We start from the raw sequence: 15,994 nt of genomic DNA, 5'->3' as shown, positions 1-15,994 counted from the left end.
ACACACACACACACACACACACACACACACACACACACACACACACATACTCCTAATGATTTTTTTTCTCATACTCTATGTCCAATCCATCAATAAACGCTGTTGGCTCCAACTTCAAAATATATCTAGAATCTATAACCACTTCTCAGAACCACCTTGCTGCTTGGTACTACTATCTTAGTATAAACTATCATCATCTGTTATCATCTTAGACTATTACAATAGCCCTAATTGGCCAACATCTACGAGAGTGATATTTTAAAAATATAAGTCAGATCACGTCACTCTGCTGCTCCAAATGCCTCTGTAATAGTTTCACAAATCACAAGCATACACAGAATAAAATCCAAAGTCCTGACATGGCCTACAAACCCTACATGACCTGGCCCCTGGCTGTCTCTCCAACCTCTGCCTACACCACTCATCCTCATTACACTACTCCAGCCAAATTGGTTTGTTTACTGATCCTTAATCTTACCAAGCACCCTACTGCCTCAGGGCCTTTGAATCTGTTATTCTCTCTGCCAGGAATGATCCTCCTACAGAAATCCACAAGGCTTGCTCCCTTACTTCCATCAGGTAACAGCTCAAACATCACCCTACAAAGAGGTCTGCTCTAAAACTATATATAAAATAGCCTCCTTCATGACTCTCTATTTTCTCACCTAGCTTACTTTTCCCTATCATTATATTATACATTGTTTTATTATCTGCTTCCCTTATACTGCCCCAGGTTGACTTTTCTTTTTCACATAATACCCTATTCTTAACATTTCCACCATTCCCCTGGTGCCTACGCTCCCAAAATTTCTCAGAGCTTTTTTATATTCATTATCCAGAATAATTAAAAGCTCATCTTCTCCATAAGAAATGTTAGCACAAACTAATGAGTCAGAGTTTTAGCTTTCTCAATAACTTTGCCTTGCCTTGAGTCTATTAAATACGACCTACCATTCCACGACTTGAAGTGTTCAACTACAATTTCTTCTAATTTCTTTAATTTTGGATGACTATAGCAGAACTTTTTATCTTCATCTCCTGTAAAAAAACAAAACACAAAAAATTTTTCTGTATTTTTCCATATTCGATTACATTAATGTATTTTAATTACCCTTTCAAATGGATTCATTAAAACTTATTTCTTTTTATTTAAACAGTAAGTAGCATCTGGGTAGCACACAAACCTTACTGTAAAATAAACTGAATTTTTATGAAAATTTCATTCTGAGAAAGACTCCAAATGAGAATCAGCAGCAAAGAGAAGGGAAAAATTCACATTTAGTTAAGCTATAAATTAGTTTTTGGTAGTTCTGAGAATTTTCACTACCAGTAACAACTACTACTAACTTCTATTATATATTTAAAGTTTATGAACTGCTTGAATATATATTTATCCTAAGTTGAAGAATAAGATCTTTTAGCATTTAACAGGTCTATTGCTACAGAAGTATAAGTAGATATAAATAGACATGTGGATCAATGGAGCATAATTTTAAAATTAACCTTGATAAAGAGGAAACAATACAAAAATTTAAAAGAACAACCAGACCTTTTTTGATAGCAGAAATGCCACTTGCTGAAGTACTACGTGTATGTGCAAACATGCACTCTAGATGATTATAGAGTTTCATGAAGTCCTCATTTCGGCTAAGTTCTTTTTTTGCCCGAGTCATTCCTTCAGAAATTAAGAAAATATTTTTCCAATAAATTTAATAGCAAAACTAATCAAATGTATCATTTATTTAAAAGAAATTAAACTATAGCAATGAATGCAAGTTTTTCAATTTTAAAAATAAAAACCAGCAACTTTTTCCAGTTCCACATTCACATATGTATTAATGAATGGCTTCTTTTCTTCCAGCAATTTATCAAAAGCAAAGAAACATGGGCTGGCACCTTGATCTTGGACTTCCCAGCCTCCAGAACTGTGAGAAATACATGTCCACAGTTTAAGAAAAAAAAGAAGAAGAAGAAGAAGAAGAAGAAAGGAAGGAAGGAGGGAAGGAAGGAAGGAAGAAAAAAGGAAGAAAGAAAGAATTTGTTACATAACTATTTCACTGCTTTTTATTTTATTTATTTATTTATTAAGCTGTGCTGGGTCTTACTTGCAGCATGTGGGATCTAGTTCCCTGACCAGGGATCAAAGCCGGGCCCCCTGCATTGGGGAGGACCACCAAGGAAATCCACTGGACACACAAGGAAGTCCCCTTCACTGCTTTTTAAAATAAAGCACCTTAAGTAATCCAAACGGCTCAATACATATCGTTAACCAAAATAATACACGTCAGCACTTTTAAAAATAATTTCATATAATTTACCTTTAGTTCCATCCATAATTCCACAAAGGAAGAAATATAATGATCTCATTCCCATTTGCTGCAATAATTCATAACCATGATATAAACTAATACAAATAGCAAATTCTCCCTCGATTATGCCTTGTTGCAGTCCCTAGAAAAAACAAGCATGTATCAAATTTACCCAGAGAAAGAAATGAAGATACATGTTCCATGCAGAACTTATTGGTTCTACTGAATGTCCTAAGATGTTGCTATGGAAAGGTGTCAATGTACTTTCCATATACAATCTGCCCCTTTATTTAATTCAACATGAAACTTACATTTTAAAGAGAATAAATGAACGGGGGGATATTTATCATATGCTGTTTTTCTTTGCAGGTAAATTATTAGCAGTATATAGATTTATTTGGTCTTTCAAAACAATTTAATAAGCACCTACTATTTGCTGAGCACTGAGCTAGACATTTGGGATATAAGGGAAAATAAAACAGATACAGGCCTATCCTCACAAATGTTTCTGACATCAGGACAAATATTTAATCAAACTGTTTAACACTAACATTTAACACCAGGTATACATGCCACAGTAACATCTGACAGGGAGCACCAGACACCGTTATAAGCACACTACTTATACAAACTTATTTAATCTTAACACCTAGGAGGTAGGTACTATTGTTATGCCCATTTTACATATGTGGAACCTCATGTAGGTGATAAGTAGCAGAGCCAGTATTTGAACCTAGGAAATTTGGGCCAGTGTGCTTGTGCTTTTAACCACTACTCTCAAGGAAAAGTAAAGTATATATTCCTTTTGTAGGAGCATACAGTCAGTATATCTATACAATAAAATACCTTTAAAAGACCATTGAGAATATATTTTAATTATTTTCCTTTATTAGAGATGCAGACTATTATTTAATACCTTACATTTTTAGTAGCATTAATATCAGTTACACTCGTTTTAAATGTTTCCAGGATAGTGATAAATGCCTTAAAATAGCACGCTAATTACCTAAAAGGGTAAAACAATGTCTCTGTAAAACATAAACTCTCATCAGTGAGATCAAATTCAACAGGTTTAGATTTATGATTTAAAATTTTAATGAACCTTTAACTCCTAGCAGAAACTTTAAACATTTTATTAAAGTCTAGTATAATACACTGCAATTTCACAGAAAATTCCCTTTGTGGTTTCCCAGATACTATAGAATAAAGTCCATATTTCTAGTATAACATTTAAAGCACTCCCAGGGGGTCACAACCTAGATCATATCTGACTCCCCCAATCCTTTACCTCAGGCAAATTGGTTTTCTCACTGTCTCCTTTATACCTTCATTCAATTGCCTCTGTCCTTTTGCACATGCATTCCCTCTCAGTTCCAAGAATGACTCAGTGCCTTTTCATGTTTGTGAGCATCTCTTTTGACTCTGGACCTAACTTGATGGATATGTTCCTATCCACCTATTTTTTTCCTATAAAGATTAAAAATACAAAGCTTACTGTGATGCTTAATCCAACCTCGGTATGGAGATTTAAGACTAAATGCTATGGGTCTAAAAGTTAGTTAAAATCTACCCTCTTATGACCCTTTTACTTTGCAAAACAGAAGTGAACTAAAAGACCAATTCTTAATTAAAAGTTATAAGATAAATTTATCTTAATTCACATCATTAAACTGTATTCCTGCTAGATCTTTTTCATGTTTTTATAAACTATATAAACCAGCCCTGAATTCTTGATGAGCTAATATATACCAAAAAATAATCATTATTTACATTTCATCCTGGTTCTAAGTAAAAACGTAGTCTATCAGCAAAATTTATTTTAAAATACCTACCACAATATTTGGAGATGGGTTTTTCCTAAATTGATCTCTTGCCAGAATTATCTGGTATTTTGTTAGATTGGGAATATCCCTTCTCATCAAAACATTCCTCCGAATCAAAGAACTTGCAAGTGCTTCCAAAATCTGCAAATTTCAAAGAAATTTAGTTTAAGTTTATTTTAAAATCCTTTTACAAATACATTTCCTCACATACTAAAATAGTTTTATATATTAAATTATATGTTAAATAAAGTTTGTCTTAAAATGAACTTTTAAGTAAACACAGAAGAGATGATAAAGTTTTAAAGTACTTGACAATTATCCTCAGATAATCCATGTGAGAGTCAGCACAAGCAATTATTAGATTCAGCGATAATTCAAGAACATATGTGTTGGGCTTTCCTGGTGGCGCAACAGTTAAGAATCCGCCTGCCAATGCAGGGGACATGGGTTCAAGCCCTGGTCTGGGAAGATCCCACATGCCATGGAACAACTAAGCCCATGCGCCACAACTACTGAGCCTGCACTCTAGAGCCGCGAGCCACAACTACTGAGCCCATGGGCCTAGGGCCTGTGCTCTGCAACAAGAGAAGCCACCACAATGAGAAGCCGGTGCACTGCAACGAAGAGTAGCCCTTGCTTGCCGCAACCAGAGAAAAAGCCCGTGCACAGCAATGAAGACCCAATGCAGCCAAAAATAAAATAAATAAATTTATTTTTTAAAAAAAACAAAAAACGAACATATGTGTTTATCTGTTTATTTCTTAACTCTCCTCCTCTCCCTCCAAACTAAGCACAATGAAAGGAGGGCCTCGATTTTTTGCTCTGTTGCATCTTCAATGCCTAGAACAAGTCTAGCACATAGGCAAATATTTGTAGAGTGATGACTAAATCAAAATTCCTTGAGTACATTTAATTTCATTCACTGATTCATTCTCTCAAAATATTCATTAAGCGACTTCCCTGGTGGTCCAGTGATTAAGAATCTGCCTTCCAATGCAGGGGACGTGGGTTCGATCCCTGGTTGGGGAACTAGGATCCCACATGCCACAGGGCAACTAAGTCTGCATGCCACAACTACTGAGCCCACACGCTCTGGAGCCTGCGTGCCACAACTAGAGAGCCTGCGCTGCAACTAGAGAAGCCCACGTGCCATAATGAAAGATCTTGCATGCCACAACAAAGATCCTGCGTGCCACAACTAAGACTTGACATAGCCAAATAAATAAATAAATAGATATTTTTTAAAATATATTCATTAAGTATATACTACATATCAAACATTGTTCCTGATGCTGGGGATATTGTGGCTGAGACAAATGAAGTTTCTATTTTCCTAAAGTTTACATTTAATAGACGGAAGAAAGGAGTAAAGAAGTGAACAAAGAAAATAAGAGAATTTTGATTATGATAAAGCATTTAAGAACCTAAAACACAGTAATGCTTTGTAGAGTCTTTGATGGGAAGGGGGTCACTATCATATAAGTGGACAAAAAGGGTTTCTTTCTTTCTTTCCTTCCTTCCTTCCTCTCTCCCTTCCTTTCTTTCTTTCTTTTTTTTGGGGGGTGGGGGGAGGAGCAGCAATTGTGCTCTGCCCAGGCACCCCCTGCCTCATCCGTCATCCAGCCCCAGGATGCAGAGGAGCGGGCCCTTGGATTGTGACCTTGCCAGCGCCCTTCCACCTCCAAGCAGCCAGTTTCCCACACTAAGGTTCCTGGCTGGGGATGGACCGCTCTGGGCCAGGGCTGCCTCTGGTACCAAGCAGCAGGAGAGACGGTGGCCCGGGTTGGGCAAGCAACGGAGCCTACTGCTGCATGGGTGACAGCAGGGCACTCTCAGGGGAGAACTGGGCATGCAGGCTCCCACAGTTCTCCACGTGTTCATGCCACCAAAGATGGTTTCTTTTAAGAGGTAATACTTGACATCTGAATGATAAAGTATGCCGAGCCTGAGAAGTTCTGAAGACAGAGCATTCCAGGCAGAGGAAACAGCAGACAAAAGGTCGTGAGCTTGATGCCACAGTGAAGGTAAAAAGCGACCTCCAGATGAAGACCTACTACAGCAACATGTAATTTGCCTAAGTTTTATTTCCTAAAATATATCTATTTTAGTACATTTCAATCTTTCTTCTCTTCTAGCTTTGCTGATCAGCTTTGCTGACCACATGTGCCTAAAGAAGCACTCTAAAAGAAATCAATAAAGTTAGGGCTTCCCTGGTGGCGCAGTGGTTGAGAGTCCGCCTGCCGATGCAGGGGACATGGGTTCGTGCCCTGGTCCGGGAAGATCCTACATGCCACGGAGCAACTAAGCCCATGTGCCACAACTACTGAGCCTGCGCTCTAGAGCCCGCAAGCCACAGCTGCTGAAGCCCACACGCCTACAGCCCGTGCTCCGCAACAAGAGAAGCCACTGCAATGAGAAGCCCGCGCACCGCAACGGAGAGTGGCCCCCGCTCGCTGCAACTAGAGAAAGCCCGCGTGCAGCAACGAAGACCCAACGCAACCAATCAATCAATAATGTGTCAAGACATTGCCAAATGCCACCAAGTGGGCAAGATAGTCCCCAGTTGAGAAACACTGCTGTACAAGGGATCAGGGAGGAATATATTGAAAATATATTTCCTTACAAAGAAAGTTCTGGTTGAATCTGGATACATGTTTTGGGTGTGTTCACTATGTGAAAATTTACTGTGCTGCACACTTACATTTAATGTACTATGCTGTTCATATGTTTGGGGGGGCTGGTTATACTGCAATTAAAAGGTTTACTTAAGAAAATACAAAACTAAATTGGCTTTAGAAACGGTCCATCATTTGGTATTTCCTCTTTAACTAATAGTTTGCCAGTACATATAAAACATGGCGCTCATACTGAAAATTGTCATTTCAAAGAATTTTTTACCATATTAATTATATAAATGATTATAACTATACATTCTCACAGTCCGATTCTGTTAAGTAAAATAATTACATTATCAGTTCATTTATTAAAACCCTGAATTATGATAAAAATGGCTTACCTGTATATATGCCTTTTGGATAGCTCCAAGTTCTTCACCAAGAGGAACAACAAGCTTTTCAACTCGTCTTTCATGAGAGTATGGCAAAATATCTGGAGAATCTTCAGAACGAATCTCTATCTGCCCAATTAGTAGATTAGTAATAACCTGTTGCACAGCCTACAGAAAATCAATTAAGTATGATTATATATTATATTACTTACTAAATTTTTTAGTTTGCCACTAACAAAAATAAAATAGCAATAAGTTTTTGAAAAAAAATTAGAAATTTATATCATTAAATATTTTTTAAAACTACAAATTATAGCACATCAGGAGTGGCACAATAGGGGAAAATGCTTTTGAAACATCTTTCTTGCATGCCAAGCATCCAAGAGATAAAATGTCCAACAAGTTCCTCAAATGTATTTTGTGCTTTCCAATGGTAGTGTTATATCTTGTCAATATTTATAAAGACTCAGACAAAATAGAAGTTTCAAATTAGCAAACCAAATCCCCAAAACATTATATAACAGTCAATTTTAGAGCCAGAACTAAAACCCAGATTTCCTGATTCCCTGGCAAATACTTTTTTCCACTGATTTTTTATGGGGAAAACAGAGAAGTCCTGTTACTACTAAAGGATACAAATGTACCTTGGAAATACTTTACAAACTGACTTGTTAAGAAACTGAGGGCATATGTCCTACACTAAATCTATTATTAATAAATGAATGGAGGGAATTCCCTGGCAGTCCAGTGGTTTAAGACTCCACACTTTCATTGCCAAGGGTGCAGGTTTGATCCCTGGCAGGGAGCTAAGACACCACAAGCTGCGGGTGTGGCCAAAAATAAAAATAAATAAATAAATAAATGAGTGGAATATTTTCTATTTAAATCAATATATATGCTGTGAATATATTTCTGGAGCTAAATTTCATTCACCAAAAGCTTATAAAGGAACTTAATTGTAAAAATAGGGAATTTAAGAAAAAACAAAAAACCTGTTGGTATAAACAACTGCTGTACCATTAGACCACAGTTCTACTGGGTGTGATGAAAAAAAAGAAAGGAAGGGAGAGATGGATGGATGGAGGGAAGGATGAAGAAAGAATCCTGAAAATATCCAGAAATTAAGAACTCTTTTTTTTAAAACTAGGCCTCATGGGCTTAGTTTCAGACAAAAAATACTCTAGGGCAAGAATCACATCTTAGTCACTTTTGTATTCCCAACACCTAGTATAATGCCTAAAACAGTAGTACACTATAGTTACTGAATGTCCACATACATTCAAACTCTAGAGTAAATATATGACCATTTTATAAAATTGACTAAGACTTCAGTATTTTTTTTTCCTTTGGCCGCACAGCATGTGGGATCTTAGTTCCCCGACCAGGGATTGAACCCGTGCCCCCTGCGTTGGTAGCACAGAGTCTTAACCACTGGACCGCCAGGGAAGTCCCAGACTTTAGTATTTTTAATCATTCATTCATTCAAGAAATATTTGAGTAACTCCCACATGCCAGGTATTGAATTGGTGATAGAGGCATAACCAAGATAGACATAATCCCTATATACATGTAGGTACTATTTTAGTGGAGCAAAAATACAACAAATAAATGAATAAGCAAAAGAATGACAGACTGTGATAGATATTAAGAAGAAAATAACAAGATAGGAAGAGTTGACTTTTCATAGCTTAAGAGTGAATTTTTCTGAAGAGGTGATATTTAAGCAGAGACTTGATGATTAAAAACAATCAAGCATGTTTAAAAAAGGTTGGGCAGAAATGATACGATCGAAATTTCTAAAACTAATCGAGGCTATGGACAGAAGGAAAAAAGTCTATGGCTTGGCAGAATTGAAAGCTACCTTTGAAATTATCCAGAACCTAACACAGAAGACCATTCAGAGCTACTAAATTAGAATGTCATGGGATAAGGCTCAAAATCTTCATGGGATAGGGCTCAAAACTTTTTACCATCCTCTGAGCTCCCTAGAGAAATGGTGGATTCCACAGCGGGGACTGGAAAAACACTAAATGATCATAAAATATCTTGTGATGCCAGTAAGTTAGGAAGTGTTCAAAACAAACACGAACAAACAAAAGTGCATTCTAAAGGACACAGGAGCCATCTTCAAGGCACTCTCAATGGCCCAATCTAGAATAATCAAAATTATTAATGATAGTATTGGATTGTAGCCAATAAAATATATATATATATCCATATATATATATATATATATATATATATATATATCCATTAGTACATATTGATGTAAAGACCTGAATTAAAAATAAATGAGGAGGGGCTTCCCTGGTGGCGCAGTGGTTGAGAGTCCACCTGCCGATGCAGGGGACACGGGTTCGTGCCCCAGTCCGGGAAGATCCCACATGCCGTGGAGCGGCTGGGCCCGTGAGCCATGGCCGCTGAGCCTGCGTGTCCGGAGCCTGTGCTCCGCAGCGGGAGAGGCCACAACAGTGAGAGGCCCGCGTACAGCAAATATAAATAAATAAATAAATAAAATAAATGAGGAGAGAAGACAGCTTTTCACAACAGAAGAATTCAAATTTTGAAATGTAAAAGAAATGAGGGAAAGAGGAAATAATGATTCGGCAAACAGCACAGAAATAATTGTTGCAAGCAAGAACCATCATTGGATGCTAAAACAGAATATTTACATAGTCTCATAGTATCTCCCCCACAACAGACTTAAGTAAAAAGGGAAAAACAGTAGTTTTACAATAGAGAAACCAGAAAGTCATCATCTGAACCAAGTCAAAATTAACAGCACCAGTAATAAGACAAATCATCATGTATTCTCCGATACAATGCACTAAGAAAGGTACAACATCACTTCTGGGGTATTCTTGCCCAAAATGCATACAGAACCTCACTCCAATCATAAGAAAACATCAGACAATCCCAAATTGAGGGATATTCTACAAAATAACTGGCACCTACTCTTCAAAAGCATCAAGGTAATGGAAGACAAGAAAAGAATGAGGACTGTCACAGACTGGAAGGTACTGAGGAGATGTGACAACTAAATGCAATGTGGGATCATAGAACGGACCCCAGAGCAGAAAAGGACCCTGGTGGGAAAACTGGCAATAGTCAAATAAGATTTGCAGATCAGTTACTAGCATTGTACCAATGTTAATTTCCTGGTTTTGATAATTTTACTATGGTTATGTAATATGTTAACATTAGGGGAAGCTGAGTGAAGGATATACAGACTTTAATTTTTGCAAATTTTCTGGAAGTCTAAAGTCATTTCAAAATAAAACAGTAAAAATTTAAAAAACAGCTTTAGGTGATTCTTTGGCACACTGAAGTCTGAAGACTCTAATGTAGATAGTCTCCTACAACCACAGAAGAAAAGGTAGGCATCTTATATGAAATGCTGTACTCCTGATGTTAAACTAAATACTAGAATGGAAAACTGATCTGGTCACATACAAAAGTTCTCATTTTCTTAAACATTAATAAATTTTACTTACCTTTATATCACTACCTGGTGTGGCACTAAGAGCCAAGATTCTAAAGTGATTTGTATATTTGACTAGTTCTCTTACAACCTTAAAAAAAACAAAAAACAATTCTTTAATTTCATCTGCACAATACAAAAATAAAAATGATTCTGTTAAACAAGCTAGTATATCTGATCCACTATCATTGTTCCTTATTTAGAGTACTGATGGACTAGCAGATGGAACTATCTTTAGTTATGTTATCTTAAGAGCAAATGATTTAGGTTTATACTCTATCCCAATCAAAAATACTTTAGGGGGCTTCCCTGGTGGCACAGTGGTTAAGAGTCCGTCTGCCGATGCAAGGGACACGGATTCGTGTCCCGGTCCGGGAGGATCCCACATGCCGCGGAGCGGCTGGGCCAATGAGCCATGGCCACTGAGCCTGCGCGTCCGGAGCCTGTGCTCTGCAACGGGAGAGGCCACAACAGTGAGAGGCCCGCGTACCGCAAAATAAATAATAATAATAAAAAAATAAAAAAACACTTTAGGGTTTCTTCTATACATAAAGCTACAACATCAAGGCCTATACTGAGGCAAATCAAAATATTCAAAGGGCTAATTCAAGAGCAAATGGTAGAAAAAGATCAAGTTTATTCTCCATTGCTTGGGCCACAGTCTAGGCTTACAGCTATATCCATATGCACACTTGCCAGATTAAGATAAATCATAACACAAAAATAGAAAAAAAATTAAATACAGGGACTTTCCTGGTGGCGCAGCGGTTAAGAATCAGCCTGCCAACGCAGGGAACACGGGCTCGACCCCTGGTCCGGGAAGATCCCTCATGCCGCGGAGCAACTAAGCCCATGAGCCACAACTACTGAGCCTGTGCTCTAGAGCCTGCGAGCCACAACTACTGAGCCCACGTGCCACAATTACTGAAGCCTGCACACCTAGAGCCCGCAACACCTAGAGCCCGCACACCTTGTGCTCCGCAACAAGAGAAGCCACTGCAATGAGAAGCCCTCACACCACAATGAAGAGTAGCCCCTGCTCGCCACAACTAGAGAAAGCCCACATGCAGCAATGAAGACCCAACACAGCCAAAAATAATTAATCAATTTAAAAAAATTAAATACAAATGTGAAATTAGATTTGAAATGAAAAAAGTTTGTTTTAGGAAAGATTTTAAAGAAGTTAGATTTCATGTGGAAGGCTCACAATTTTTAAATTAAGTTTATTCATTAAAAAAATAAGGCTAATTTGGGGTAATTTTTAAAATCTAAATTCCCTTTTAAATCCTAAAACATTTTCCAAGGGGCACCAAAGCATCTCTCTAGGCTTTACAGTTTGAATTCAACACCCACTTCTGGTATAATCAATACTGGATAATTTGCCAGATTCCCATATGCCCCAATACAAGGAAAAAGGACCCCTAAGTAAACTGAGTCACAGGAACAGCTCTTACTATCCCATAGTTCCACATTAGAGGTAGGAAACTAAAAGCAGATTATTTTTTTTTAAATTGAAGTATAGTTGATTTACAATACTGTCTTAGCTTCAGGTGTACAGCATAGTGATTCAGTATTTTCGCATATTATATATTATAGATTATTACAAGATAATGGGTATAATTCCCAGTGCTGTACAGTAAATCATTGTTGCTTATCTATTTTACATATAGTTGTTTGTATCTGTTAATCCCATACCCTAATTTGTCCCTCCACCCTTTCCTCTCCCCTTTGGTAACTACAAGTTTGTGCTCTATGTCTGTGAGTCTGTTTCTGTTTTGTGTATACATTCATTTGTATTATCTTTTTAGATTCCACATATAAGTGATATCATATAGTATTTGTACTTCTCTGTTTGATTTATTTCACTGAGTGGCAAATGACAATATTTCACTCTTTTTTATGGTTAATATTCCAGTGTGTGTGTGTGTGTGTGTGTGTGTGTGTGTGTCATATATATATATATATATATATATATATATATATATATATATATATACACATACGCCACATCTTTTTAATCCAAACATCTGTTGATGTACATTTGGGTTGCTTCCATGTCTTGCTACTGCAGATGGTACTAAAACTAGATTATCTTAAAACTGCTCTGATTTCAACCCATGTCAAAGATGAATTCAATGAGACTCAAACTGAATATTGATCAATACTCAAAAAATATTATTTATGCAGTTTTTTAAAACATGATACAGAATACATTTAAAGATAGAACATTATAGGGAATTCCCTGGCAGTCCAGTGGTTAGGACTCTGCGCTTTCACTGCCAAGGGCCCAGGTTTAATCCCTGGTCAGGGCACTAAGATCCCACAAACCACAAGCCATGAGGTACCGCCAAAAAAAAAACAGAACATTATACTTAATGGAGACTTAAGAACAATTGTCCTAATTAAAAACTGATACAAGAAAAAATCTCCCTGATACATTACTTTTTTTCCAGGAGGGATTCTCAAGCATTTTATAGAAGTGGTGTTGTGTTTGTAACCCAGGAAGCTACATTCTTCAACAAGCTGTGTGCCTGTTGGAAACTGTATCTGGAATATTCAGTGTAGTATAAATTCTTAGTGCTATTTATATATTAAAGAAGTCAGTCATGTCTCATTGTACTCAGTGAAAGCATAGCCTTGTAGTTTAAAAAAAAAATCACCTAATGTGTAGAAATTTTTTGAAAATAAAGTTGCTAAGGGGAGTTCTCTGGTGCCTAGTGGTTAGAATTCTGGGCTTTCACTGCCATGGCCTGGCTTCAATCCCTGGTCGGGGAACTGAGATCCTGCAAGGCGTGCAGCACAGCCAAAAGAAAAAAAAAAAAAAAGTTGCTAAATGTAAGCTAAATGTACAAAATGAATTCCACAGAGTTAGAACAAAATTTTTAAAATGATCCTTTCAAGCAGAAACTTTAACACACTGGATATTAATTTAACTTGGAAAAATATATCCATTTCCTGACTGAGATCAACTCTAGATAACAATTCTCAAGAAAATAATACAGAGATATAATAATACTTAAAAGTCCCCAAGGAAACTGCTTAATAAAATCACAAACTGGCAGTGAAATTCATCTCTTTGCACTAAATGAAATAAACTTTCCCTCTACTCTTACTCTATACCCTCTCCCTAGTATCACCACCTATTATTGTTTTAACTACCTACCACTATATGGTAGTGGATCACTGCCTCAACGAGACTCTCATCATCTACATCTGACACTAATAGTCTTGTTTAAATTTAAAAAACAAACAACAGCAGAGACTGATTTGAATGGATGAAGGAAAGTATTTATCACCATCTGTTGAGATAATAGATATAAGGCTTTTCATAATAATACCATCAGTAACTTCCATCATTAATAATTATTCCCCAAAATGCTCTTCATCAATATATTTACACTATAAAATACTTTTTAACAAAATTACCTGGCAATAAGCATAATTTCCAAGAGCTTTATGAGCTTCATCAATAACTAGACACTTTATTTCAGCAGCAGGGCAAGCTCCTCTAGAAAGATCATTTACCATGACTTGAGGTGTAAGAAAATGGACTCTTTTACTGCCCCATATTTCCTTCCTGGTGAAAGCTTGAGTAGATCCTGTAAATAAAAGTGACATTGTACATTCTAAACTCCCGACTGTTATCTGTAAAATATAAATAACCTGGCCTATTTTCAGAATGCATTCCTGCTTTGGTAATGTGCTTTCAAGATGATAATTAGACAAATCATGGGAATGCATTTTAAAGATTTGTTGTGGTCCAAATGTCAATGCTGGCTTTTACCGAAAACCACGACTAGACTGCCATTAAAGAATTCCTACAAAATGACATAATATTTGAAGAGAACAAAATTCTTCAACTGGGAAATCCTTCTGCGGAAGAAACTCATGTTCACTTACCGATGGGGTATACACACATAATCACTTCAAAATTCTTTGACAAGATACAGGAATTCTCTGAAGATTGAATAAAGCAACCCTATTCATTAGAGCTGGACTTGCTACAAGTAGATGATGTTTCAAGGGAGAAGACGTAAAATAAGCATATTGTGATCTGGGGACTATTCCACACGGGTCAGGAATTCCTTTAACGCTATTTCCCAGAACGCATACTTTTCCCTGGGTCCCAGCTCTTAATTTCAAATTAGCCCACTGTTTCTAAGATACCTGTCATTTCGGCCATGTGGGACTGCGGGATACCCATCACCCGGTAGCAAGCCTCGATCTGCTGTGTCACCAAAGGTTTCGTGGGGGCCATGAAGACAACCTTGCCGGAGGGGAACCAGCGGTAGAAATTGTACATGACTACGGCGGCAATGAAGGTCTTTCCCAAGCCGGTAGGCAGACACACCAGCGTGTTGCAGAACAGAGCGGTCCTGGCGATGTGCAGCTGGTAGTCCCGCACCGGGCAATTAGTAGGGTAAATCCACAGGGCGCCCGCTGAGGTGCAGAACCCGCCATTCTCTAGACTCAGCTGCCGCTCTGCTTCGTACACCGCGACCAGCAACACATCATCGTCCGACTCGGGCTGAGCCTCTGCCGCCTCCGCCGCCTCTGCTGCCTGTGCCGCTGCAGGAAAACTCGCCCCGGAGATGCCAGGGCTCTGAGGCCGCTCAGTTCCAGAGCTGCAACTCGGAGCCCCAGTGGATCGGGAGACTCTTGAGCCCCACGTCTGAAAAAGCGTTCTTTGCCGCCTGCTCATTAGGCCGAAGACCACCGAAGGCTTCTCTCAGACGCCAGCAGCTGTTGCAGCTCAACAGCCTCCGTTCCAAACCCCATCGGTTATCTTCGCATAAAAAACACTAGAACTAGAAGGCGGGGTTAAGGCCTGTTAATCCAGTTGGAAAGTGCCGCCACTGAGTTTGCGTGGGGAAAGTGATTGGCTGGCTTCCCGGAAACACCGTGGCCCTCTAGGCGACGCATGCGCGTTGTTATGGAGCCACCGAAAATTTGGTCCCCTTGTCAGTTTCTTATCGACTCTAAAGTTGGGTTCCGTTTCTAATGACGAGGTGTCCGGGCATCATTGCGAAATTGATGCCTCTTAAAATGATACAATAAATAAACTTGAGGTTCAGAAACAATGGATAACCATTTTTTTTTTTTTTTGTGGTACGCGGACCTCTCACTGTTGGGGCCTCTCCCTTGCGGAGCACAATCTCCGGACACGCAGGCTCATGGGCCATGGCTCACGGGCCCAGCCTCTCCGCGGCACGTGGGATCCTCCCGGACCACGAACCCGTGTCCCCCGCATCGGCAGGCAGACTCTCAACCACTGCGCCACCAGGGAAGCCCTACCCATTTCTTTTTTAACTTAATGTTATTGAGAGTCTAACTTGCCTTATTCCTTGTGGTTGGCCATGTTTTTAAATCGGAA

At 38.3% G+C, this 15,994-nt stretch overlaps 1 protein-coding gene across 5 annotated transcripts in view; it reads right to left on the bottom strand.

The window, feature by feature from the left end:
* The window catches only part of FANCM (FA complementation group M), a 56,090-nt gene extending 40,674 nt beyond the window's left edge, over nucleotides 1–15,416 (bottom strand). For 3 of the 5 annotated variants that reach the window (XM_027111145.1, XM_027111149.1, XM_027111148.1), the window contains exons 1-8: nucleotides 14,788–15,416; nucleotides 14,047–14,219; nucleotides 10,634–10,711; nucleotides 7,149–7,307; nucleotides 4,142–4,273; nucleotides 2,319–2,451; nucleotides 1,550–1,675; nucleotides 952–1,038 (exon numbers count right to left, since the gene is read on the bottom strand). In XM_027111145.1, the coding sequence (XP_026966946.1) occupies nucleotides 952–1,038; nucleotides 1,550–1,675; nucleotides 2,319–2,451; nucleotides 4,142–4,273; nucleotides 7,149–7,307; nucleotides 10,634–10,711; nucleotides 14,047–14,219; nucleotides 14,788–15,322 (1,423 nt within the window). In that variant the 5' untranslated portion in view covers nucleotides 15,323–15,416. The remainder of the gene's footprint in view (nucleotides 1–951; nucleotides 1,039–1,549; nucleotides 1,676–2,318; nucleotides 2,452–4,141; nucleotides 4,274–7,148; nucleotides 7,308–10,633; nucleotides 10,712–14,046; nucleotides 14,220–14,787) is intronic. The other 2 variants (XM_027111146.1, XM_027111150.1) reach the window with 2 other exon arrangements.
* Between the last annotated feature and the right edge of the window lie 578 nt (nucleotides 15,417–15,994).

This window comes from Aethalodelphis obliquidens, unplaced genomic scaffold (genome assembly GCF_003676395.1).
Source record: "Aethalodelphis obliquidens isolate GAN/ISIS:26980383/991018 unplaced genomic scaffold, ASM367639v1 scaffold10, whole genome shotgun sequence".
NCBI lineage: Eukaryota > Metazoa > Chordata > Mammalia > Artiodactyla > Delphinidae > Aethalodelphis > Aethalodelphis obliquidens.
The sequence above is the reverse complement of the archived record's forward strand: the minus strand, read 5'-3'. Positions and strand labels throughout refer to the sequence as shown.